This window comes from Peromyscus californicus, unplaced genomic scaffold, assembly GCF_007827085.1.
Source record: "Peromyscus californicus insignis strain IS unplaced genomic scaffold, ASM782708v3 Scaffold_6__1_contigs__length_162567912, whole genome shotgun sequence".
NCBI classification, from domain to species: Eukaryota; Metazoa; Chordata; class Mammalia; order Rodentia; family Cricetidae; genus Peromyscus; species Peromyscus californicus.
Genome location: NW_026294584.1, coordinates 41,704,390 through 41,732,163, shown reverse-complemented (window position 1 = coordinate 41,732,163; position 27,774 = coordinate 41,704,390). Strand labels below are relative to the sequence as shown.

The 27,774-nt window shown below is 49.2% G+C and overlaps 2 protein-coding genes across 2 annotated transcripts in view; one reads left to right on the top strand and one right to left on the bottom strand.

The window, feature by feature from the left end:
- The window catches only part of Snd1 (staphylococcal nuclease and tudor domain containing 1), a 421,942-nt gene that overhangs the window by 38,389 nt on the left and 355,779 nt on the right, over positions 1–27,774 (bottom strand). The gene's annotated exons all lie outside the window — the stretch shown is intronic.
- On the top strand, positions 21,011–24,908 carry Lrrc4 (leucine rich repeat containing 4). Its single transcript, XM_052719699.1, has 2 exons — positions 21,011–21,125; positions 21,301–24,908. The coding sequence occupies exon 2, from the start codon at positions 21,401–21,403 to the stop codon at positions 23,357–23,359; it is 1,959 nt and encodes a 652-aa protein (XP_052575659.1). The 5' UTR covers positions 21,011–21,125; positions 21,301–21,400; the 3' UTR covers positions 23,360–24,908.

Sequence of the window (27,774 nt, the reverse complement as noted above, 5' to 3'; positions counted from 1 at the left end):
CGCATGCACACACACACAATTTAATTGTAACAATAACAAAAGGATTTAAAAATGCAGCACTAAGAAGGAAGCTCAGCATCCCAGACACTGCTGAGCAGGAGGGAATAATTACCTCCTTCAATCCACACTATTCCTCTGTCAATACAATTTTATCAGTCATTTCACACTGCTGTTAGTGTACAGTTTGTAGTACACAAAACCCCCTGGAGGAATTTTCAAGTGAACTGTTGTTAAGCTGGGTCACCTTCATCTTGTAACTAACTGTATAACTGATTTCTGAACTTAAACACAGGACGTGGTGTTCGTTACAACTGGCAAATTATGTTTCACATTTATGTAAGTCGTAGTCCATCTCTTTTCACCCCTGTAAGAAATTTCAAAGTTTAGCTTTCCTGTCTACAAGAAAATGTCTTGTTAGTATCAAATAATCTTCTAGGCCTCTACCCAAGTCCTGGGAATGGTAGGCCCGGGGGACAGAAATTTGCGCGGATGGCACCAAGATGCTCCAGGCAGAAGGATCTGGTGTCTTGACGAAAAGGAAAATCCCTGTGCTGGAGGTCTGCATATGCAGAACAGGGCACACAGAGCAGGACTAGAAGGGCCAGGCTGTACTCACTGGATGTGAGGCTTTCTTTCCCTCAGCAAAGCCACTGCCATCCACACAGACCCAGAGATGGACTTGCTCAGTTCATACTTACAATGGAGTTGAGACAGACAGCTCAGAAGGAGCTGAGCCTTCCTCAGGTTGGGAAGAGTGATACACAGCCTGTCCCCCGCCTCCTCTACCTACCAGAACCACACACATAATGGTTCTCTCAAATTAGACATTTTTTGGAGAAGACTGGCTGGGTCACTGGTGGATGACGTGGGATGAAGAAAGGATCTCGGCAGAAGCCTAGCAAGTACATTATAAATGACACAATACATGGAGAAGGTCTGTGCCCACAGGCTGTGGGGGCCAGCAGGGATGCTGACACAGGGAGGGCCAAACCCTCAGCCGGGACCCGGAGGCCAAAGCAAGCTTCTGCAACATTGTTTCAGTGATCCAAACTGTCGGGAAGCCGAGGCAACACGGATTTGACATGGCAACACTGTAGCCGATCTGGGTGGGTCAGCAGCAAGATACTCTTGCTTCAGCGTGGTCACTGGGTTGCAGAAATCAGTGAGGATGGAACTCGCAAGGGTCAGTGCTGTAAGGGGTGGGGGGCGTTGATCTGGGAACACAGGCAAGGGGGAGGTACTTTCTCCTTTCAAGACCTATCTGATCTCATTGATCCCATTTGTCCAAAATTATGAAAAAATGGAGTAAGACTGTCAAAAAACAGATGCTTTAGAACAAACTGTCTTTAGAAGGGTGTTCAAATAAAACTTTCCACATGGAAAAAAAAAAGGAAGATGAGAAAGAAAAGGGAGAACCAGGTAAACAGTATTTCTGATTTCTTCCTTTTAATCCCTCTCCTGCACCCCAGCCCACTCTGGGCCTTCTTAAAGTCCAATGGGAGGCATCCTGTGGTCCCTGAAATTATGGGAGAGAAAATGCCAAGTAGGTCTGTGCTTCTTGGTTCAGAAAGTGGTACTGCCTTGGACACATTTCCTTGATATGCTCATCCTTGCCTCTCCAGGCTCAGCTAGGCTTTCATTTGAAGATTCCCAGACAACCAAGGCTCCTTTCCATCTCACTGCTTTAAACCACACCACTCTATCCCTCCTTGAGTGGTGGGCTCTCTGGCACCCTGTTTTATGGGTGAACCTGACTTTGAAGAAGTAAGGTGCCTGAGGTCTGGGGCTGGAAAGCTAGTAAGGAGTTGACAGGGCTACAATTCAAAGGTAAATATGGACCCCACCATGTCGGATCGGATTGCCACCCCAATGAATGGCCTAGTCCCACTGCTGGACTCAAAGCTCCTCAATCCTCCCCACAGGAGGTGGCTGGGGAGCTAAATGTTTTAGAACCATGGTGTGTGTGTGTTGGGGGGGGGGCAGACAACTATAACAATTACACACGGACAGTGAGAACAGAAGAAAGAGGGAGCTGTTGGCCCTGTGTCCAAATGACATCGGAAAAGTAAACTGCTCTTACTGGAGGCTGGGTGAGAGTGGGCAGAATGAACATTTAGGCAAGGAGATGCTGGGGAGGAGGACCAGCAGGGCCCTGCTTCTTTTTGCAAGAGTGGAGGAAGATGTACTGGGGGACTTGGTGGTGACATCTCAATCATGTAACTCTCTACAATACTGAAATCAGGCTGGGTGAAAAGGGGAAGGACAATTCAGACTGAAATGGTCTTGGTTTTGTTCCTCCACGGGCAGCAGAGACAAAGGGTAATGGGAAAGAGGAGGGAGCAGACTTTGAAGGCCTTGGCCACATGTCCACCCCATCCCCCACCCTGGCAATCAGTGTCTGTGGCCGCCTGTAAGGGGCTTCAAAAGGCTCTGCTATGGTTCGAACATTCCCCAAAGCTCCTGCTCTTTGGTAGGCAGGAAGACCAGGAACAAACAGCCATGAGCACGGCTGTGAGAAGCTACAAAGTGGAGGGCATTCTCTGTAACTGAGAGTGCATTGCGCTGTACCAGCAGGGCAGACAAAGCGCACACAGGGGAGGAAGGACTATTCGAGAACTGATGGGTTGTTCCGGCAGCAGGGAGGATACATGTACACCTCACCTTATTTGAGAACTTGATGCTATTCCTCCCTAGAGGCTTTGTGCTCTCCTATCTACCCCCAAACAAAAGACTGCTCTGGGCAATATTCTCTCCTAGCCATATGCTAGCCAAGCCACCATGACCATTCTTAAGGGACAACGCACATTACCTTCCTCCTCCTCTGTTCCCAATAAGCTGTGAGTTTCCCAGTTTATTCCACTCCTTCCAATCACAGCTAATTGAACCACTTAGCTTAAAGGCAGTAACATTTGCCGTTGTGAACCATTAAGAAATGTTGCTCAATTGAGACTGTTATACGTGAAGCCTGCTTCAGGCTAGAAGTACGCACATACACACCAATGTGCCCACCAGGGCCTGCGGGCACACTCACCATGTAAACATACATACAACTAACAGCCCAAGGAGAAACTTTGTAAAAGCAGTCAGTCAGTGCCAGCCGGTCTTTCTCTACAGAATCACAGAATTAAAAACAACACAACGGTCAGGGCTAATTCGGGGCCTAGAATTACAACTGTGGTATCACTCCCCCTCAATGCTTTTATCTCTGAGGTCAGAAAGAAGTGCAGAAGAGGAATGAATGGGAAGAGAGACCAGATTTCACACGGCAATCAAACGTACTTAGGGCAGAAGAAGGGAACAAAAAGGGGGAAGAGGAAGCCCCTCCTCACTCCAGTGTCAGGGTTCCCACTCCATCCTATAGAGGCTTCTACTAGTAAGCAAGAGCATACCAGGAGGGCCAGGCCCACAGGGCCGCAAAGAACACCCTCTCCTGCAGTACCTCTATACAGCCCTACCAGGCTCTGCAGGGAGAGGTGCGGGTTCAGGGGAAGCATAGCTAAGGGAAGGACTCGGGTTGTGCAGGGAGAGGTGCGGGTTCAGGGGAAGCACAGTTAAGGGAGGACTCGGGCTGTGCAGGGAGAGGTGCGGGTTCAGGGGAAGCACAGTTAAGGGGAGGACTCGGGCTGTGCAGGGAGAGGTGCGGGTTCAGGGGAAGCACAGTTAAGGGAGGACTCGGGCTGTGCAGGGAGAGGTGCGGGTTCAGGGGAAGCACAGCTAAGGGAAGGACTCGGGGCTCTGCAGGGAGAGGTGCGGGTTCAGGGGAAGCACAGTTAAGGGGAGGACTCGGGCTGTGCAGGGAGAGGTGCGGGTTCAGGGGAAGCATAGCTAAGGGAAGGACTCGGGCTGTGCAGGGAGAGGTGCGGGTTCAGGGGAAGCACAGTTAAGGGAGGACTCGGGCTGTGCAGGGAGAGGTGCGGGTTCAGGGGAAGCACAGTTAAGGGAGGACTCGGGCTGTGCAGGGAGAGGTGCGGGTTCAGGGGAAGCATAGCTAAGGGAAGGACTCGGGCTGTGCAGGGAGAGGTGCGGGTTCAGGGGAAGCACAGTTAAGGGAGGACTCGGGCTGTGCAGGGAGAGGTGCGGGTTCAGGGGAAGCACAGTTAAGGGAGGACTCGGGCTGTGCAGGGAGAGGTGCGGGTTCAGGGGAAGCATAGCTAAGGGAAGGACTCGGGCCCAAGGTGTTGGCTGCTTTAACCTCCATCAGCTCTGGTGAAGAAGAGTATGGTGGGAAGGTGGAGGTGACCCTGGGAAGATTTGAATGCTTTGGCAGCAAGACAAGAATGTGCTTTCTCCTGAGAGTGTCTTCAGACAGTGAGTGGGAACAGCTCTGGGCGGCCCTTGGCTCTGTCACTGCGCATGCTAGTGTGGCTTTAAGGAAAACCACTTAAGCTCTCTGGCTTTGCCACACCTCACATCTCTTGCTGGGGAATGGGACTGATTTCTAGCTTCCTTCCAGCTCTCAAGGCCCCTGGTTTAATCCTTGCCTCTGCACCTTGAAGCTGCATGCTCAGGTGCTGTTTTCTTAGGGGCTACGGCAATGGGTGCACTTTGGGTTCCCACATCTTTTGGAGCTCTGCGACTGTACCATAAAGGACTGCCACTGTCACAAGGCTCCCCCGTCAAGCCCCATCAATTAACTGGATCACAGTTGGCATGTGTTGCAGGGATCACGGAGAGCAGAAGAGATGCTGTGAGAAAGGGGAGAGTCAAATGTTGGTTTGACTTTTAGAAGGGAAAAAAGTGTGTGAGGGAAGCAAAGTAAGCGTTCTGAGTCACAGGTAAGGAAGCTTCAAGTCTGCCCTACACCAATTCTGCAACCAGTAACTGAAACAGGTTTTCATGAGCACGTAGAAGAGAAAGGAATCATTAAGAAATGATTCATGTGCATAAAAAATAAGTTATGCTGATCTCCTTGGTGGGTGGGTGGGTGGGGTCACTAATAGTTAAGACAGGGAGTTGATCATAAACCTGCCTTTGCCCACACTCTGAATTATTTTAGGTAGGTCAGTGACAGGGCACTAAATGGGGAACCACAAACTGAGTTATTCCATTTTCAATTATCTCTCAGCTCTGATTATATTAAGAAGCAAGTCCCAGTGTGCTGCTAATCTGCCTTTAGCATCTCCTTAACAAAAGAGGGGCAGAGCCTTGAGGGCAAATGGGATTGCCAGAATCCAGTAATACGCTCCTTTATTCTATGTACTGTATTTGCTTTTAAAAAAGGTTTTCTTTCATTTAAGATAAGTGACATTTTTCTATTTAAGGAAATAAAAATTATTTTAGAAAGACTGGAGTGATTTTAAATGAAAATATTAAAGAATTAACAGCTGGTGGCAGCAAGGGAACCATGCAGGTGGCACTTAGGCTACCAGATTCTGTGACACCACACAAAGGTCCACTGGTCACTAACCCACAGCCATTTCCTCCTTTCCTCCCCGTGGGAAGGACTTCGTCATCTTCTCTTGAATGTGGATCAGGGAAACACTGACTGGTTTCAGTTATGTGCCATGGCCCTTTCACAGACATACACAGGAAAGTCAAATACACAGAGAGGAAAGTTCTAACATACATAGGAAAGTCAAATACACAGAGTGCACAGGAAACCAATTATACTGACATAGAGTTATTAAAATGCTTTCTAAAAGTCCGCCCAAATCCAAATATAGTAAGTACATTCACTTCTTTACCAATACACTAAGTAACAAGATTTTACAGTAGGTCCCAAACCCACTATAATTTCTTAAATTTTTTCCTTTATTTTTATTTATGTGTATGGATGTTTTTGCCTGCATGTATGTCTGTGTGCCACATGCATGACAGGTGCCTGCAGAGGCTGGAAGAAGGTATGGGATTCCCCAGGACTGGAATTACAGTCAGTTGGGAGTGACTATATAGGTGTTAGGAATAGAACCCTGGTTTTCTGGAATATCAGCTTTAACCATTGAGCCACCTCTCCAGTCCCTCCCTAAACTGCCACAATTTCAAAAGAGCGACAAGAGTCATAGCTACATTGGTTTTACTATGATTTGCTGCTTATATTCATATTCAAATGAAAATGCTAGGTCTTAGTTATGGTTAATAAAGATAAAGACACATTTTTCCTATGTAAACCCATCGAAGCTATACACTGCAGCCGCACACTGGGTGGGGCAGGAGAGTCCTCTCTGTGATCCCACATATTGGTTTTGGGCATGTCATCAGATCTGAATGATGTAAAAGGCTTGTGGGGAAGGGTTTTGTTTTGATTAAAACAAACAAACAAGCAAACAAACATCAAATAGGAACCTGTCTCTTTCCTGACTCTGGAAATTGGTGTATGAGCACGAAATGCCCGGAGCTATGGCAACTATCTTGCAGCCCAGAAAGACACCTGTGATCACTGTAAACTAGAAAGATGGAAAGTACTAAGGAGCCTGATTCTGGGGCTGCATTTCTGTTAAACTAGCCCATCCTGGGGCTGCCGTGCTTTTGAGACTGACTTTACATGTAACACGATAATCCTCATTATCAAAGCTGCTTCAAAGTTTTCTCACTTGTATAAAACAGCTGAATGTGACCCATGAATTTTTAACAGTTATAGATGACCCTTTTAACCCTGAAACAAAGCGCAGGCACTGGACCCCTAGCAGGAGCAGCAGGGGTTGTTGTGCCCCTAACTCCTATCTGCCCTTCTTTCCAGTCTCTCAGGCTCTGCAGTGTAGAGGGGAAGGCCTGTCTAATGAGAACTGACAAGGTAGAGGCCACAGGACCGCTGAGGACAGGGAGAGCTCTCAGCAAAGGATGCCACCCAAAGGCCTGGTGCTCAGCTCAGACCTCCACCCCTCCATTCTAGGGGCAGCTGCTGAGGGTGGGGGAGCAGGAGGGAGTGGGCAGCTTGGCACAGCTGTGAAGTCACGTGGCAGTCAGCAAGCCAAGGTTTCATGTTCTTAACTGGTTCTGATCCAAATACCAAGGCCGGCCCCACTCCAGTTCTTCCCAAGAGCACCTTTTTCTTTGTTTTTCTCCAGTAGCCTATATCTGCCCTTAGTTTCCTTTCTATCAGTGTACAAATTTCTCAGTTCATAGCCATAAATCAGATAGAAAGCTTGGAGAAGACATCAGACAGACCCTATAATCTCTGCTAATCCTGTAATCGGGAGCTAAACCCAGGACACAAATGGATTTGCAAAATAAGGATTTCAGAAACTCAAATGGCATTAGCAGGCCTCCGAGACAAATGCACATAACAACCCAATGAGATCCATCAATACAGACACAGATACAATCCACACTAACCACCTGGAAAAAATAAAGGAGCAGATGCATGGGAGACCTCTAGATATGACAGTAAAGCCATCTCCTCTTTCAAAAAGCTTCTTTTTTTGGGTTTGTATTTTAAAAATTTAGCTTAATGGACACATAATAATTGCACGTATTTATTTTGATATATACACACATTGTATAATGATCAAATCAGGGTAACAAGCCTATCTGTCACTTTACATTCTGAAATAAACCGTGTGACTGGTGAGGTGGCTGAGGAGGAGGTAAAGCACTTGCTGGCAGAGCCTGTCAACTGTTCTCCATGGCATGCATGCCTCGGTCACACACACACACACACACACACACACACACACACACACACCAAAGAAATATACAATGCATCATTGTGAACTACAGCCACTCTATGGTGTAACAGAACCCCAGGACTTCGTCACCTGCTGTTACTCTGTACCTACTGACCAACATCTGTCTATTGTTCCATCCTAACAATCTTTGGGAAGAGTCTCTTCAGTTGTTTGGGAATGGAAGAGCAGGGATAAAAGGGACAGGAGAGGAGAAGGGGAGGACAGCTCTTTCTAAAATCCTGAAACCCTTTTTAATGATCATCTTTGGCACAAAAACAATGAGTGATTCCAGCAAGGTGAAAACAAGGAAGGCATTTAAATGCATGGGGCCCATGCAGAACACTCTGCAGAAAAAAAGCCTTCAAGGCACTGGTTTCAGATTTGCTGCCCACCTGACCGAGTCCAGGGACAAAGGCCTTTGGGAAGCAGTAGGCTGGCATATTCTACAAAGTCTGCTTCTCTAGGAGCCTGCCTGCCCCTGAGTGGATGGGCCTGAATACATTTTTCTTTCTGTGCTTGCCCAGGCTGCGAAGCTGCCCGACCACATGGGGCAGAGACACGGGAACAAAGGAATCTTAAATGTCAGTGGCCCTACTCAAGATAGGAGCTGGGTCTGGACAAGCTATTTCCTTTAGGCAAATGGGAACATTTTCTTGGGTTTTCTCCTCCAAGTACCTTGATGTGAAAGCAACAGTCCAGGAGGGGCTTTGACTAGGGTGACATCTTTGCTCCTTCCTGGGAGCAGACACTGCTCAGGAGAGAGAAGCACAAGCCACTGCAAGGAGCCCTACTCTGCCAGCTCTTGTTATAAGAGCCTGCCTATAGCCATAGGTCTTCTCTGGTCCCGCCCAGCCCCATGGTACCACAGATGCTTATAAAATAATCACCCAGAGGCTTAATATTATTTATAAACTGTATGGTCTATGGCAGGCCTTTTGCTAGCTAGCTCTTATATCTTAAATTAACTCATTTCTATTAATTTATGTTTTGCCACTGGTCTGCTGGCATGTTGTTCCTTGGGCGTCAGGCTGGCGTCTCTCTCCAGACTCCACCTTTCTCTTTCCTGTCTCTCTCCTTGGATTTCTCACCTGCCTCCACCTCGCACCTGTAGACGTTCCCTCTACTCTGCTCTACCCTACCCTTCTCTTGGTGGCTTCAAGAAAAAAAATAAATAAGGGCATTTGATCCGGTAGAAAAGGAGAAACTTGTCTTATGACATTGTCCTATTTCATGCCCATTCTACTGACAGTAGATTGCTTATCATGAACTATGAGTCTTTTTTTTTTTTTTTGGCATGTGGGTTGTGTGTATGTATGCTCTTCTCGTGGGTGCATGTGAAAACCCAGGGTTGACATTTGTTATCTTTCTCGATTGTTCTCTATCTCTATGTTGAGACAAGGTCTCCCAATGAGCCTGAAACTCACCAATCCGGCCAGGCTGGCTAGCCAGCATGCTCAGGGGATTTCTTTGCTTTCCATTGAGATCAGAGACAGGTCACCATCTCCACCCAGGCTTTATGTGGATTCTGGGGACCCAATCTTGGGTTGTCATGTTTGCACAGTAGTCCCTTTACCCATGGAGCCACCCATCGCTCCGGCTCCCTCATTTTTAGCCTGGGCCCTTGAGCAACACATTCAAGATACCTAAGGGAAATGAGATATACGGAAGTAGCAAATTTTGAAAAGTGAGGCTTATATGAGAAAACCAGTAATGTGAAGTGGGGGTTCAGGGAGAGAGGGCGTCAGTTCCGAGGTGGGCCCCCTGAGCAGACAAAATGAAGCCACCTTCTGTGGCTGTCTCAGGAAGAGATCAGATGGAGAGGGAGTTGAGAGACCTGCAGGAGGCCCACCACTCAGGACCACCCCTCACTGGTCAGCCCTCTGGCCTTCTAGGCTAATGTGATTGTGAGACTGTAGAATATTCTTCAACACCCATTTAATTCTTTTCCTTCCTAGAAAACAGTACTTAATGAGAATGGTCTCGTTCACAAAAGCAAGTGAGTCAAGCTTATGTGTTTGGAAAACTCATTAATAACAAAGAACATCTGAGAAGAGACAGTGTCAGGTGGGGACGGTGGTGGCAGGAGCCAACTCTCTAAGAGGCATTAAGCATGGGGCTGGGTAGTCACTGGTGTCTGTGGCCTGGCTGTGCTTAGCTTCTACAGCACCAGGATGCTTCTTGGTATTAGTTTGACAGTCTTATTCTGCAGCTGTCAGCTATGCAGGCACAAAGGGTCTTATTTCTTTCCTTTTTCAGGCAGCTTTAGTTGATTAGGAAATCAAAAGGCTTGGGTCCTGCTGGAGGAAAGTGATGGGCCAGTACAGAAGGAAGCTCATGCGCAGTGCGGTTCCATCCCCCCAGGGCTCTAGGGATCCCACCAGGGAGAGAAGCGAAATGTCCCTACTTTGCTGGTGGTTGGTCTGTTCACATTTACCTCCTTTCTTTACTTCCTGACCCTCCACTATGTAGACACAGCCCTGAATAGATCCCACTGACTGGCACATGGAGGCAGACTGCCAGAACCCGGGCAGGAAGGACAGGGCTCAAGTTGCTCTGTGTCTGGGATCCCAAGATGGTCTCTCTTTGGGGAGGGATCCCCAAGTGCTCTATGCCAGCGCCAAAGCACCACCAAGTTGCCTGGCCAAGAGGACACTGGCGGGGGAGGGAGAGAGCCCTGTCCAGCTCACACGCTGCTCATTTGCACAAAGAGCCCTTTCAGAGTTATTGGCTGGCAGAACTCCTCCTGGGCTTTTTTCAGTGCCTGTGCACAGAATACCAATCAAGCAGTCTCACTGGTCTGCCACACAAACTAGCCACAGTTACCCAGAAGGAGGCACAGAAAGAGGCTCCTCCAGCCAGGCTCCCTCAACTAGGAGCTGTAGAACTGGGACTTCAGTCTGCTCACTAGAAACAGAACCACCTCAGTCTGGTGTCCTTTACAGAAAACTGTAAATAGTCCAAGACAAAATGTTCCTATGTGCTTCTCACTTATAACACCTTTGGCTGGTAGTGACACAAAAATTGAAAGATGAGGATTTATGGTGGGGATACTATTCTGGGGGTGGGAGAGAATAAATTTCAAGAGTCATGCTAGGCTCAATTAAGAAGAAATAAATCTATCTATCGGCTCTGGTCAAATCCAGAAATTGTGATAAGAGGCAGTAAGTAAATAGGAGAAAACACATATATGGACAAACCAGCTAACCAATCGGCACTCCAACCTGTCTCAGCATGAATGAGGAGCTGAGGACCCTAGCTCCGTTAGTTCAACATCAGCACCCACAACACCCATCAACACCCACAGCCTCTAAACATAGCGGCAAGTCCCGCTGGCAGCGTTTGCAGGTGAAAGCTGCATTGTGAAAGTGTGGACGGAGAGCAGGCTGAATGCCAAGTAACTCCAACTCCCCCAGAAGCTCCTATCATAAGAAAAAGGACGCAGCATCCAGGAACCTGGGTGCCAGCCAACCCACCCATAGCTCATTGGATGACTCACGGGGAAGCCAATGGTGTGGCTGGTTCTGGAATTCCTAGTGCCGCACGCACCCCCCTTCCCTGCTTAGCACCAGCGCTCCTCCTCTGGTTAAGGACAGGACGCAGTGAGGGTGGTCACCACAGAGACGGAGATCACTTTAGCCCCAAAGTGTATGTATTTGATTCTCTCCCTCAAGTCGCTAGGATGGGCCAATGAATGCATGGTAGAGGAACCCAAGTTGCTAAGTCGGTACAGAATGACAAACTGAAGTTCTACCATTTGGAATTAGGAAAATCCTAGCCATAGCAAAAGCTGGCAGTGTAGGACTAAAAACAATTGATGAATTATATAAAGCAGCTTGATGGCCAGAAATGATGATCTACGAAGAAAGCAAACAAATCAAGGAGGTTGGCAGAGAGAAGGGAGCAGCAGCATGGCGCTGCTCTGCAAACTAACGGGGTAGAAATGACTCGCAGGTGAGGAAGAGCCGCAAGAAACCACACGAGAGGATCCGGCCGGCCAAGTTGCCGAGAGTAAAAAGAGGGGGGTTCCAAATTTGATCAGACCTCTTCAAATTAGCCCAAGACTGCAGAGACGGAATATAGAAATTACGTTCCCACTTACTCACACATTCGAAATACTGAATTCTCAGTAAGGGCTCCGAGAATATTCCTGGGAGAGTGGCCTTATGTCTAGTGACTTTGTTTGCCTTAAAAACACCCATGGTGGAGGGAACAGGACGAAACATCTCCCTCTCGGCAAAAGACAAAAAAAGAGTCAAAGACAACACAGAAGGACCCAGGGCCCTGGGCTCCCAGTCAGGCTGACACTCAGTTGTTTGGTACCTCCTCTGGAGTGTTTTAGGTTAAATGAAGAGTCTGGTGACAGAACTGTTGATTCTGTTGTCACACAAAATTTAGGGACTGACAGCTATGAGAGAAGGGACAGAAGGAGACAGAAGCGAGGACTCTTCACCCAGTCCCAACTGTGCTTAAGCTCAGGAGCTCAGTGGGGTATTTATAGCCGCCTTTAAATTTACCCAACTCGCCATAGAGGGAGGTAATGGGGCGCCCTTTACTGCTGCTAGTGGTGATTGTCCTAACATTCTTTAATTAGCAAAAAGCGTTGGCACAGCCACTTTCAAAGCATTTGATCTCACTGTCCTGGTGTTCTCTATTTCAGGCTCAACAGCCCTCACTCCCCTGGCAGAAAATGCACTTTAGCAGAGCTGAAAATGACAGGCACATGCAGGTGTGAGTGCAGGTATGTCTACACCTGTGTCCATTCTTCAGCTCCCTCCTCACACAGTCACAGGTGCCAGGAACCCGCGCGTCTTTGTGTTGCCTCCAGAAAAGCGTCTTAGAAATCTATCAGCAGGAACTAGTAAAGTCAAAATGGATAACTGGAGAAATCTTGAGATGACCAGGATCCTCTTTAATTTTTCTTGCATTATAAAAACAAAGCCCACAAATTTTCACTTAACTTTTTCAGATAATGGAGCAGAGTTAGGACTAATGATATCCATTGGGGGAGGGGGTCTGAGCTCTTTCTCATGGACCCAGACTTCTTGTTCTGAGATAATTATTCACTATTGTGATAAAGGGATGAGAACGAGAAAGAAGGACCAATATTGTGCTTCCATGATGGTGTACAATGAACACACTAATGAATATACAAACAAGATCATCTCTGAACATGGTATAAAGTTGATGAAACTGGTTAATGTGATTAAGCCTGGTAGGTCACTTTAAGTCTCTGTTGGGAGACCAGTTCAAGAAGCTAGCCTAAGGGTGTGGGGAAGAACAACCTAGGTTGAGGACATGGCAAAATCCCAAAGGAGAGAATCAAGTTAAGAATGTTCCAGCAGATGACGACCAGTGTAACTGTTATGCTGGGAGTATGGAGGAGTTTGACAAAATGTCAGTGCAGAGGTTGAAGGGAAAGGATGAAGGCTGAGGAGAAGTGGTAAGCAGTTTGGTTGCTATTCAATTTATGAGGCAAATGGAACATGTTAAATAAATCAATAACATAATCTGATGTAATGTCACCAAGATCACTTTAGTTGCTATGGAGAATAGATTATAAATGGCATGGTAACGCATGCCTAGCAGAGAATACTTCAGCAATTCTGAATGTAAGTTCTGTGGTCACATGAGATGCTGATACACTGGTAAGCTAGACAGAGTACATGATAACTTGGTAATATTTGGGATCTGTCTCAAAGTCTAAAATTAACTAAATTTTTTTTTAAAAGTATTAACTGCTAGGTGTGGTGGCACCTGTTAAGACAGAGGCAGGCAGATCTTTGGGAGTTTGAGGCCAGCCTGGTCTACATATTGAGTTCTAGGCCAGCCAGGGCTATATAGTGAAATCAGATCTCAAAAAAGTATTAACTGTTAGAAATAGTAAAAACCACTTTGTACCATGAATGAAGAATTAGAAGTTCTAAATTAGGAGCAATGCCAAGAGCAAGTGATCCTAAATAATAAAAAGATAACGGAAAGAGAATTCACTCAAAACTTAGAAAAAACAATTCTTTTCTATACTAGTTCCCATATTAAAAACAATAGATGCTATTACTACAATTTACTGAGACCAGCTATGGATTCCAAAATTTGTTTGCAGCCCGATATGACAGAATAAGTTAACTACTTTACACTTGAAAAACCTGAGACTTTTATAAAGAATTACATATATGTAGTAAGAAGCAGATCTAGATTTGAGTTCGTTTGTCTGACTCCAGAGATACTTCATAGCCACCATTGTGTTCTAATGCTTGCTAGATAGATGAGTACACACAGATACACACAGACAGACAGACAGACAGACACACACACACACACACACAGAGCATGTAATGTATTTTGTAGAATGCAGTTTGGGTACATGCATGACTTTAATAGAAACATCACATGTGTATCTGTGAAGCAATTGATTGTAGGTGTGGACCCCTAATTCATGATCTAGTTTGTACCTGGGGTACTTGATTATCCTGGTGGTCCCTAAATCCAACCAGAAATCTCAAAATTACAGACAGGGAAGAGAAGAAAATGAGACAGTGTGATCATGGAGGCAGAGCCAGAAGTGATACCCTGACAAGGCAAGGGATGTCTCCAGAGGTCCAGACCAGTTAAGGTTCTTGAAGGAACAAAGCCTTGCTAGATTTTGAGCTTCTGGATCTCCAAGAGAATTTGTTGTTTGAAGTCATTGACTATGTGGAAATGTGTTATGGCAGCCACAGAAATTAAGTCACTCTTTACTTCAGTAACCAAAACAAAATTTAAATCTTCCCAACAAATGGGGAAATCTAATGGTTTTTGCTCACAGAGCTGTATGTGTTAACAGCTTAAGTTAACACCCAGAAAACGTTACTAAATTATCATTGCTGATATGGCTAATTAAAGATGGTAAACCCTTGGGGCCTGGATGGGCCAGCATACCTGCAAAGGGGGAAAGGGTGTTTATAGGTGCTCCACAGGACCCTCTGGAGTGCTGGCCCATACATGTGGCTGTGGCAAGAATGACACCTAAGCTCACTTTCCCAAGAAAGGGAGAGGCAGCTAGCAGTCAGGAGGCTGTCTCTTCACTACAGTTTGGGAGCCTGCCCACAAAGAAGCCACCAGTCTGGGAAACTAGTCTCAGCAGAAAAAGAGGCCTCTGTATAGCTCCTTGTAATCCCCATCCCCTTTGAGATAGCATCTCATATATCCTAGGCTGGCCTCAAACTTGCTATGTAGCTGAGGATGACCTAAACTCCTGATCCTCCTGCCTTTACCTTCTGAATGATGGGTTATAGATGTGCTCCTTCCTACCCAGTTAGTGCAGTGCTGGGGAGGGAACCCAGAGCTATAGGTCTGAGCTACTTCACAAGGCCAGTTCTTTGTAAATGTTACTAACCATTTTGTCTTATTTCAGCTGAAGTCTTAGAAAATTGCTCTTGATAAGGCCCGTGGAGTGTCCCCAACCCCTGCCACCTTCGATACTGGGGACTGAATCTAAGGCACTGATTGAGCATGCCAAGCTAGAGGTCTACCACCAAGCTATGTTCCTAGTCCACTTCCTTCTTTTCTTCTTCTTTAGTTTTAACCCCCACCTCGACTTTCTCTAAAAGAGCAGAGATTTTAGAGAAAACAACAGTGGAATCTGGGGCACTAGGAAAAACAAGTAACTTTGAGAGCATCTGTGTTGCCCCGAATCATCCAATTAAGGAAGAAAAGCCATTCTGTTTATGACTGTGGGCAATGACAGCATAGCGTCACTATGAGATCACAAGCGAGAAAAATGGACCTCCTTTTACGATGGACGGAAAGCTCCATGACCAGGTGACCCTAGACAGGTATTTGCCCATGAGAGGAAGTGAATGAGAAGCACAAGATTCCATGTGTTCACTGCACTGGACAGGAGGAGGTGATCTTTCCTTGTCTCTCTGGAGAACAATTTTCATAGTATTTTTCCTTCCTTCTTCCTGTCTCTGAAGCCCCCCTCCCCTTCCCCCCCTTACTTTCATTCTGTTCTTGTTGGACTTCCCCAGAAGGGACCCAAAGGCGTACTGGAAGCAAGATGGTAGCCTGTTATTCCTGGCAAACGCTGTGAGGCATTGTGACATCTAGTGGCTGCTTAGGATAATGCCTCAGGGACAGCAGCATTGTCAGAGTAGGGAGGGGCTGCCCGGCAGTCCTGGGTTCCTCTGTGACACTAGTCATTTGGCTTCTCAGTCGAGATCCAAGTCATTGAAATGGCATGCCAGCACTATCAAAGCCCCATCCTTCTCCCCAAACCAGCAAAATATAACATGTCTGTTCACAAAAGAATACAGTGCAGACATTTGGTGATATCTTCAAGCCCAGTGTTTAAAGGCCAATAAGCCACATACAACATCTTGACAGAGGGACTGAGCTCAGAAGGGACAGATTTTGATATTAACTAGTGTTATGACTAGTTAAGTCATTGTGCCTCTCTGAGCTTAACATCTGTAAAGTGATAGGCCAAATCAAGATGACCCCCCCCCCCCCACAGGGTTTCTTTGTGTAACAGCCCTGGCTGTCCTCGAACTTGCTCTGTAGACCAGGGTGGCCTCGAACTCACAGAGATCTGCCTGCCTCTGCCTCCTGAGCACAGGTATTAAAGACATGCATCACCACCACCAGGCAAGATCATCTCTTAAGGAGTCTTTAAAAGTGAACATTCTGTGATCTATGGGCCCTTTTAGTGGCCAGCTCTGCTACAGTCCTGTCGATGTCTAGATGAAACTGAAGGAAACATTCTCTCCTCAACTTCATGGCCCATCTCCAAGGCTGGGTTCCAATCCCAAAGGATCAACCTTCTTCCCAAAGCTGCCTGTCTGGAAAGGAGTGAGAACCACAGACTATGAGAACTGAAAGGAACTTTCTAGTCCATTTCCTTGATTTCATAAATGAAGAAATCAAGATTTACTTTATGACTCATCTTGTCTAACAGCAACAGGAAAACAAACAAAAACAAAAACAAATCAACCAGAACTCAGGTATCCCAACCTCAGTACAAGGCCCATTCTTCAGAACTGAGCAGCTTCTGACCCAGGCCTTTCCCAGCCTCTTGAACTCTCTCCAGCACTCTTTTAACAGTGTCTGTGTGAAAACGGACCGTGTTCTCAGCCCGTGTCCCTCTATTTAAGTGCCAGTTGCCCCTCCTCTAATCTCTTGGTGGCACCCCTCCCCCAGGCAGTACTGCCAGTCGTGAGGGGCGATTCAGCACAGGGAGGACTCAGTTTATCTAGAGGCCGCAGGACTGGGCACTGCAGGCGCCACAGCCGCTTCCTCAGTCTACTCTCTAGGTCCAAGGAACTTTGCTGGCCCTGCTGGCCCACACAGGGCAAAGCAGCCCATGCAGCGCTGCACTGAATTTGGAAACATTTGCCTTCATCCACAGCAGCCACATTCACTGTGAGATAGGCTCATTCCTATGTAGTGGTTTTTATCCAACTCAGCCCACCCTCCTATCTACTGTCACAGTGCGGGGGGTCGGGGTGGGGGTGGGGGTGGGGGGCAGCTGTCATTTGCTGGGCCTGGAGCTGAACAGATGGGGCTGAGTTTGTCTACACAGGCCGGAAACCAGTTCAGGCAGAGCCCCCCTTCTGCCCAAGGAAGGAGGGGCGCCATACTCCAATGTGCCACGCAGACCCTGGTGATGCCTCTGCCTCCCCCAATATCTCAGCACTCTCCCTGCTCAGGGGCAGCTGTGGAAAGGAAAGAAACTTTCCCCACAGATCCTTGGTGTTCCAGGTTCACATTTCCTGGGCCCACAAGACAGTGGTATCCGGCTTACACGTGGGGCTTTAATGAGGAGTGCAAAGAACTGGAGCCACTTGGAGACTCAAAGCCTGCAATTCCAGCACTTTAAAGGCCAAGGCCAAAGGACTGCCATGAGTTCAAGGCCAGTCTGGGCTTTAAAATGAAACCCTGTCTCCAAGTGGTAAAAGAGGAAGAACTATAACAGAGCCAAATGGAACTAGACCTGAGCATGAGGCTGACTCACCTCAACTTCTCACTTCTCCTCTTGATCTCTCATCACCAGTGAGACAAGTTTACAGGATACTCTTTCTCATTTCTTTTTTTTTTTTTTTTTTGGGTTTTTCGAGACAGGGTTTCTCTGTGTAGCTTTGGGCCTTTCCTGGAATTCGCTTTGGAGACCAGGCTGGCCTCGAACTCACAGAGATCCGCCTGGCTCTGCCTCCCGAGTGCTGGGATTAAAGGCGTGCGCCACCACTGCCCGGCTCTCTTTCTTATTTCTAATACACCCTTCACTGAATGTTAAGTCTCTCCCCACCCTGCCCCACCATTAGCCTGTGCAGTGGATACAGTGGATGTTGTGCTAGTGACAGAATTGAAAAGCCGACCGTCACCATCTGGCAGTAGGACTGTAACCAAGTTACTGCTTGCCTGAGCTAAGTGCCTTCACCTGGAAAATGGAGACAACAGCGGGCAATCATTTCACCGGGGGAAAGATTTCACCACGACAGACACACAAATTCTTAGAATGGTGGATACACAAACACCGTTGAGTGGGTGGGTAAAATTTGACTTCATTCCTCTGGAACAATATTTTGAGGAATCATTTCCATACCCAAGTTCCTGACATCAATCTGTGTGAGGCCTGCCAGGGTTCAAGTCCTGGTACTACAACTTAATGTGACGTGTGTGTGTGTGTGTGTGTGTGTGTGTGTGTGTGTGTGTCTTTCTCACACTCACACACTTTACCCATTCATAAAATGAATCATAAAGTAAGGGCTCAGAAATATTATGTTTATGTTTTTCCTTGACAGCAAATGTAAGCTATAAGGTCTTGGTGAAGGATGGGGACACTAAGGTGCCCACACTGGAACTCTCCAGGACTTGAAGGTTTAGATTTTTTGGGCAGCTGATAATAATGAATTTATGGCTGTGTTGGAGTTCAGAAAGTTGGGAAATCCTGGGCTTTCTCCTTCTTAAGCAACAGCCCACCTGGGAACAATGGAGTTAAACAAGCATGCTTGTTAGATAACAGGACTGTAAGGGGTTGTTATCAAGAGATGAGGCTGGAAGGAGGGGATAGTAAACCCACGTCTTATTCTGTGGGACATACATCACAGCGCTAACCTAATAGATTGTTTCACCCTCACCTGGCTGAGAAAGGAGGTTCTTTTATGAGAGGAATGGGTTAGTAAATGCTGACCTACGTTTTTACATTAGCCTGTCAAAGCAGGTATAGGGGCCAGAACTCCCTTTCCAGCAAACTGCTGTGGCAAGCTGCTACACAGTGCTCAGGGAGTCCCAGAGAGAGGGGCTGGTGCAGCTCAAGGGGCAGAAGACATAAAGCACCTTTCTGGTCCCTGCATACCGGGGAAGGAAAGGGGGCGACAGGGAGGCAAGGCTGCAGCTCCATGAATGAACCGTGGGTTGCGCCATGGGTTCTGGGAGCTCACCTCAATCCTTCCCAGGTTGTCATTCCCTCAGCTCCTTCAATTTGGTCTTTCTTTCCACTGTTTCCCGCCCCCACAGCCCTCATTAAGAAAACTATCATTTAAAGCCCCAGTTACAGCCGGGGGGGGGGGGGGGAGGGGGAGGACTGGAAGGACAGGCACAGAGCAAGGCGAAGCTTAGGCTCGTGGTCTTCTGACTCAACGCAGCCTTTGCGTCCCGGCTGCCCGCCCCTGAGTCCCCACCATCCTGCAGATCCAAACTCCTGGCCGCGCAGCCAGGCACCCCGTCAGCATTCAGCGGGGGTGCGGATGACGCGGGCGCTCGTAGGAGATCGGCCAACTGCAGCAGCCCCACCGAGGGCCGCTGCACCCGGGCCCCTGAGCCCAAGCAGTCCAGGGCTGGAGGGTGCTGGGTGGCCCGGGTGGGGGCCGCGCAGTCTCCCGCTGCAGCCCCACACCGCTTCAGCCTATCAGGGGCCATCCAGCCACTCGCTGCGACCTGACCAAAATAGCTGCGAACGCCTGCGACTAGCGCGCGGCCCCTCACTTGACGCTCACTCCGACTCGCTCGCTCGCCCGCTCACCCGCCCGCCCGGGCCGCTCCGATCGTCTGGAGGGGGCGGGGAGGAAGCTGCCGGGGAGGGGGGAGGGGGGTGGGGAGCAAGGAGGAAGGAAGGAAGGAAGGAAGGAAGAAAGGAAGGAAGGAGGGAGGGAGGGAAGGAAGAAGCCAGGAAGGCAGGCAGCCCTCCGCGACTCGGGGCTGCGCGGCGCGGGCCGGCGCGCGCTGGAAGGCGCGGCGTTAACCCCTTGAGGGCAGGCGGCGGAGGGGGAGCGGTGTTAATACATAAGAGCACTGCATCACGCTAATCTTCTCCCCAGAACAGTATGCGTCAGCAGTACATTCACGTTCTGACTGAAGGACAAAAGGATGAGAGAGCAGTCTGCGTGGCTGCCGCCTGCAACACCGCGAGCCCGGCGCGAGGAGGAGACGGTGGGAGCCGAGCGCAGGGGCCCCGTTGCTGCCGCCGCCGCCGCCGTCGCTAGCCAGCGGGGACCATGTTCACGGGCTCCCGAGCGTTTCCTGCAGCCGCGACCCCCACCGCTCACGCCGCCGCCGCCAGCGCTCCTGCCGCTGCAGCAGTCCGCGGGCAGCTCGGCCGCTGAAGGCTCCCGGAGCCCCAGCGGCGAACTCGCACTCTCCGCACAAAGCCGGGGCCGGCGGCGCGCCGGGAGCCCAGCAGCGGCGGGCGGCGGCGGGCGCTTGCGCGTTGCCGGGGGCTGCGGCCGCCGCCGCCGGACCCGCGCCCGCCCCCGGACTCCCTGAAGGGGCCTGCGGTGCGGGCGCGACCGCGGGCGCTGCGCGCTCCTCCGCTCGCGGACCGGCTCCCGACGCCACGTCCACGCCGCTGCCCCTCCGGGGCTGGACGGATTACCGCTCCTCGCGCCAGCAGACGGCGGGACTGGAGAACGGAGCCCAGTTTTTGTCTTTTTAACCCTTCCGAGAAGAGGCGAGGAGAAAGGGGGTGTGTGCCTAGGGAGGGCGAAGGCGCAGCGAACACCTCTTAACTCTCGCAGCCCCGAGAGCTCACGACTGCAATCAGCTGCCGCCAGTTCCGGGCGGCCGACGCCGGGAAAGCGGAGTGGAGAGCAGCGCAGCAGCCGGGGAGCGCGGCCTGGGCGGCTTCGGGGCGCCCCCGCACCCCCATCCCCCGCGGCAGCCCAGGGAGAGGGCTGGGGGCGCCGGAGACACACTTTGGCGATGAAGCGCCTTCCCCCGCGGCTGGAGCGAGCTGGTGCCAGGGTCCAAGGACAAAGCAGGGAAGCGCTGGTGGCGCCGCTCCTCGGGCTCTCGGGGGGGCATGCACCTGCATAGCCCGCCGGGCCTTGGCTCTCCCTGGCGCGCCTCAACTCCGCGGCTTCGCCGGCTCCGGATTTACTAGAAGCCATTTTGTCTCCCCCACCCCTCCCCTCCCCTCCCCTCTGCCCTCCCTGCCCCCACTACTTCCCCCTTTGTTAATTAAAACTAAAGTCAGAATGGGAACGATGTACCCGGCTCCGGTGGAGAAAGCTTAAGGACAAGGCGCTAATTCTTTCCTGCTTTCCTTCCGAGGTAGGTGACAGCGAATTGGGTGGGGATGGTTGCAACGTGGGAGAGAAAGTCTTAGCTTTCTATGGGCTGGCCTTGGGGGTGGGCTGGTGGATGAGGGGCCGCTCTGTAGTTTGGCAGGATTTTTCTAGGCCGACCTGCTCCTCTCTAATCGCCCCCTCCCCACCTCCTTCTCCAGATGGAAAGAGGAGCTCCTAGCTCACTTAAGCCGGGGTAAGGCTGGTTCTCTTTTCCAAGCCAAAATCCCAGGCGATGGTGAATTATGAACGTGCCACACCATGAAGCTCTTGTGGCAGGTAACTGTGCACCACACCTGGAATGCCGTCCTGCTTCCCGTCGTCTACCTCACGGCGCAAGTGTGGATTCTGTGTGCGGCCATCGCTGCTGCCGCTTCAGCCGGGCCCCAGAACTGCCCCTCCGTCTGTTCCTGCAGTAACCAGTTCAGCAAGGTGGTGTGCACCCGCCGGGGACTCTCTGAGGTCCCACAGGGTATTCCTTCCAACACCCGGTATCTCAACCTCATGGAAAACAACATCCAGATGATTCAGGCCGACACCTTCAGGCACCTCCACCACCTGGAGGTCCTGCAGCTGGGCAGGAACTCCATCAGGCAGATAGAGGTGGGGGCCTTCAATGGCCTCGCCAGTCTCAACACCCTGGAACTCTTTGACAACTGGCTGACTGTCATCCCCAGTGGGGCCTTTGAGTACCTGTCCAAGCTGCGGGAGCTCTGGCTTCGCAACAACCCCATTGAAAGCATCCCCTCTTATGCCTTCAACCGGGTGCCCTCCCTCATGCGGCTGGATTTGGGGGAGCTCAAAAAGCTGGAGTATATCTCTGAGGGGGCTTTTGAGGGGCTGTTCAACCTCAAGTACCTGAACTTGGGCATGTGCAATATTAAGGATATGCCCAATCTTACACCCCTAGTGGGGCTGGAGGAGCTTGAGATGTCAGGGAACCACTTTCCTGAGATCAGGCCTGGGTCCTTCCATGGCCTTAGCTCCCTCAAGAAGCTGTGGGTGATGAACTCACAAGTCAGCTTGATTGAGCGGAATGCTTTTGATGGGCTGGCCTCCCTCGTGGAACTCAACTTGGCCCACAATAACCTTTCATCTTTGCCCCATGACCTCTTCACTCCCCTGAGATACCTGGTGGAGTTGCACCTACACCACAATCCTTGGAACTGTGATTGTGATATTCTGTGGCTGGCTTGGTGGCTTCGGGAGTATATTCCCACCAATTCCACCTGCTGTGGCCGCTGTCATGCTCCCATGCACATGCGAGGCCGTTACCTGGTGGAGGTGGACCAGGCCTCCTTCCAGTGCTCTGCCCCCTTCATCATGGATGCACCCCGGGACCTCAATATCTCTGAGGATCGGATGGCAGAACTTAAGTGTCGGACTCCCCCTATGTCCTCTGTGAAGTGGTTGCTGCCCAATGGGACAGTGCTCAGCCACGCCTCCCGGCACCCACGGATCTCGGTTCTTAATGATGGCACCTTGAACTTTTCTCGTGTGCTGCTCATAGACACTGGAGTATACACGTGCATGGTGACCAATGTGGCAGGCAACTCCAATGCCTCGGCCTACCTCAATGTGAGCTCGGCCGAGCTCAATACCCCCAACTTCAGCTTCTTCACCACAGTAACAGTGGAGACCACAGAGATCTCGCCTGAGGACATAACACGAAAGTACAAGCCTGTTCCCACCACATCCACTGGTTACCAGCCGGCATATACCACCTCTACCACGGTGCTCATTCAGACCACCCGTGTGCCCAAGCAGGTGCCAGTGCCCTCGACAGACACCACTGACAAGATGCAGACCAGCCTGGATGAAGTCATGAAGACCACCAAGATCATCATTGGCTGCTTTGTGGCCGTGACCCTCCTAGCTGCTGCCATGTTGATTGTCTTCTATAAACTTCGCAAGCGGCACCAGCAGCGGAGTACAGTCACAGCTGCCCGGACAGTAGAGATTATCCAGGTGGATGAAGACATCCCAGCAGCAGCATCTGCAGCAGCAACAGCAGCTCCGTCCGCGGTATCAGGTGAGGGGGCAGTAGTGTTGCCCACAATACATGACCATATTAACTACAACACCTACAAACCAGCACATGGGGCCCACTGGACAGAAAACAGCCTGGGGAACTCTCTGCACCCCACAGTCACCACTATCTCTGAACCTTATATAATTCAGACCCATACCAAGGACAAGGTACAGGAAACTCAAATATGACTCCCCTCCCTCAAAAAACTTATCAAATGCAATAGAATGCACAAAAAGAGCAACTTTTGTACAGAGTGGGGAGAGACTTTTTCTTGTATATGCTTATATATTAAATCTATGGGCTGGTTAAAAAAGATTATATTAAAATTTAAAAACAAAAAATCAAAACACAACTATTTTCTAACTTGTAAGTTCTATTTAAAGGGGGAGGGAAGGGAATCTTGGCAATGTTGTGGGTAGGAGCCTCAAGTCAACTGGTGTAAGGTGGAGACTGCTCAGACAAAACAAGCTCAAACAACCAACACCCCAGAGAGGCAGGGTGTGGGCTGCTGGGGTAGGAAGGGCAGATCGCATCTGTCCTTTTTTAGAAGATGCTTCACAGGATATAGGAATACCATTTCTACAGACATCTTTCTTAAGCTGAGAGCCGTCTTTACAGATCTATCTTATAAAAAAAATTTACAAAAGCATCATAAATTTGTACTGTGCCAAAATGTTGAGAGGCAATAATTTTTTTCCTTCAGAGGCAAAGGGGAAGATAGATCTGTAAATATGTTTTAAGTAGGAAAACCACCCAAATTCAAATGAATCCTTAAAGGGGCTGTCTCTTTGTCCATGTGCACAAATCCTTTGGGTCTGTGCCCTAAGACTTGCATGTATCTCCCCTGACAACGTTACAGGGCAGCTGAGGAGGAAGGGAGCTGGCGTAGCTCTCAGTCAAACGCTTTCACACTGCACCACACTCTTGCAGTCGGGCATAACCCACTCTGCAAGGCATGTGTCTATTCAGGGTTTCCCGGGAGGAGGTGGCCTGAAGGGGGTGCGGCACCGGGGAAGGAGGGAGGCAGAGCAGCAGAGGGAATGATTCACAGGAGGCCATAAATTAGCGCTGGGCCGGGTCCACCTGTTGTTGTTCCGGGTATCTGACAAATGATTGTAGACAATGATGACATTTTATGATTTTTCAAAAAAGATCTTGTTTGTTTTAAGGTAGAGAAGGAGGAGAGGCTGGGAGTGGGGGGAACTTAGGGGAGTGGAAGCTTTTCTCATGCTTGGGATTTGGTGACTATTCTAAATGCTGATTCATTAGGGATTATTACAGCTGATGCCAACTGGTTGTGGTGATGGAGTGGGGGCAGAACATGAGTAGAGAGGAAAGAAGGAGAGCTAAAAAGGGCTCAGGCTCAATTTAAAGACGCCTTTGCCAACCAGGATGTTTCTGGGGGGGGGGGAGAGACGTGAAATCCAGTGACAACAAAAGTGACCAGCGGGCACACACAAATGAGTTCTGCATGGAGTCCTGTTGAATGGGGCACCATGGAGGGAAGCTTCCCTCCCCTAGGCCTACCTCCAGTAGAGCTAGAAGCAGGGGGCAAGATCTGTTATTCTGGTCCATTTAATGATGTAACTTTCAGTTATTATTTTAGCTTTAAGAGGAAATAAAGGGTTCCGATTTGAAGGGGGTGGTACGGGTGGGGGGAATGCCAACAAAAGAACACTGATTGTAATGTGAGAAAAGTGTATTTTTGTATTTTAATAAATATTGTTCAATTTTTAATTCAATGTCCCCAAAGGGTTAAATTGAATAAGAAGACCCTGAAACTCTACAGTCTTATAAGCATTGGCCGAGTCATTTATATTTAAATAAAGGGGTTGGGGGGAGGGAAGAGGCACGATGTTGGGGAGGGGGAGAGAATGTTCATTTTTTTTAAAGTGTGGGAAAATGCTAAAAGCTGTCAACCACCTTTCTTTAGTTTAAATAAATGCACCCCGACTCCAGTGCATCTTCCACGAGCTAAGTGTGTTAGTCCCTGGCTTTGTGGGGGATATAACCAAATTCCCCACGCCCTGGAAAAGCAGGGGAAATGGGTCAGCCTCAGCTCCTGGGACCTGGCCAGAAGTGAACCGCCACCTCAGCAGAACCTGATGGTCAGGCAGGACCAGCTCAAGCCAAGGACCCTGGGAGGCTTGGATTTAAGAGGGCTGCAGCAATGTAGTCTGCCTGCAAATTCCCACAGGCAGTGTTGCTTCCCCAGTGCTAACCAGTCAGATGTGTTTTGGAGGAGGTGGGGGTCTGGCTCTTAAGGTTCACAGAGCCATGACTTCCAGGGAGGCTCTGTGAACAAGGACCCTCTTCAGCATGTATTTATCCTCATGCAGGGATGAGGACTGAGTGGGTGTGAGCTATCTGGCACTAAGGAAGGAAAGAAGCAGGTAGCACTTTGCAGCAGTTGGCTAAGAAATGGCCAATTCGGACTCTTCCTAGGTATACAGACCATTTCTGGCTGCCAGTGCCTAAGGTACCGCGCCGGTATGCACTTCCAGTACAGGCGACAACGGTTGGTTCTGTCCTTTTAGCACTCTGCCTCTAATAAAGAGAGAAAACCGCAGCAAAGGGTGGGACTTGGCTGGGATCAGATGAAAATTACAGAAATGATTCGGTTCCCAGTGCTACACGACACAACTCGGGCTGCTGAGAACAGCCTCCTGGGTATATACTCTGAGGCAAGTGCTAACAACATTGCTGCCTCAGCACCACAAGGTGGGGTGCTGATTTCCTCACACCCCCTTTTTTGGCAGCTGTCTGGAAAGTCAGAAATTACGCAGTGACTGCAATGACGAAGGGTCTTGGGGTGAACAAAGGTCTGAGGACAGAGGTAGAGAAAGGGGAAGAATCCTAAGGAGGAATGCCTGTGTCCTGGGGATGAGCATATTATTAACGATGTTGTTTTAAGGTAGAGAAGGAGTTAGAACCTGAGGGAGAACTGCTTTCTGGAAGGAACCTGAAGGGAGGGTAAGAAGGGGGACCCTAGGCAAAAGTATCCTTGGCATTTCAAGGGCAGCTCTTTCCCCAGTGGGCCTGCCCTCTAGCCTGGCGCTGCTATGGCAGTTGGAGAAGTAGCCCTCTTTTGCTATACAGCTGGGGTAGAGCCTCCCCTAAGCAGGCGCTTGGGACAGTTTGTCAGAAGAGCCTCAGGAGCATTGAAGTGAGGCTCTAAGGCTGTGTTAATGACTCATTCTCAAGCCTGGCTGGCCAAGCTGGAAGGCTGGTTACCTGGGAATGGAACGTGGGTTGGTAGCTCTTCAGGGGTAGTTATAGCAACACATTAGAGGAAAGACTGTGGCTGAGTATATGGAATTACAGACTTTTCATTATAGAATTCTTAAGGTCATGAAAATTACTTAGTCTAATTTTAAAAAATATTTTCTGGTCAAGGAAACTGAGCTCCACAGAAATGGAAAGACATATCCAAGGTCACGGTGGCAGTGGGAGAGGTGGGACTAATGCCGGGTCTCCTGACTCTCAAGCCAAATGTGTTTTCTCCTTGAGGTTCTTATTGGCTATCAAGAATGTGTTTCTTTCCATGCTAATAAGCAGCTAAAGAGGGACTTCCTACAGATCCTTCTGTGTTTTCTTCTTCCACAAAGAGCTGTTTACTTTCCATCCCAACCAGCTCTGCTACTGCCTAAGGTCCGACCACAATTCTGGTACCAGGAGCTCCGTCTGTGCTGGATTCTCAGGAGTGCACACACAGCTTCTGGATTCCCAGGACAGTGGCAGAGAGAGACTGCAGAATCCCTCAAGGGTGGCAGCTACAGGAGAAAGATGAAAGGAGGTACAATGGCGTGTTTCCAGTGAGAAAGCTCGCTTCCTCCCAGCCATGGACTGGGAAGCTTTGCAATGTAGATGATTGACAAGGTCTTAAAGTTCCTATTAGAAAGAAATCTCTACAGGGAGTGGTCTGTTTATTTGGCTCAACAATGATGAGACTGGGATGGAAGAACAGGATCTTAGTTCTTCTTCCTCTACTGTACCTACCTACCTAGTTTTAGCTCTTTTAAAATGTGCATATCTGTTTGTTTAGTGGGGTGGGGGGACATGTGTGGCTGTCAGAGGACTATGTGTGACTGACTAGAACTCAGGCCATTAGGCTTGGTAATGAGAAGCTGAACCATCTGGTTAGTTCACCAGCCTTAGTTCTTTAAATGTCACACTGTAGTTACCTTTTCTAGAATCTACTCCAGGACTTCTTACCACCCTTTGGTGCAATAATGCTGCACCAGATTATCAGTGAAGGTAGGCAGGCCAGTCTCTAAGGGTTAGAGACATTAGTTTATCGTGGCTATTTAACTCAACTTGCTGGGTAGAACAACATGCAGAGTTCCTCTTGCAAGACAATTCCTATTGTTGGCAGGCAAGAGGGCTGGAGTCAACAGCCTCTGGCTTCCTTCAGTGGCCGATGACTAGGAACTGCAAGAGGGTCTTTCTTACTCCAGGCTTCTACCTCAGGAGGTTAGAGTTCACATTTTAGGGTCTACCACTTCTGTGCACTAAAGCAGCAAGGGCTTAAATTTAGAGAAGAGAGAGGACATTTATATATCTAAACATATGTCTGATTTGATCTCCTCTGCTGGCACTCAGC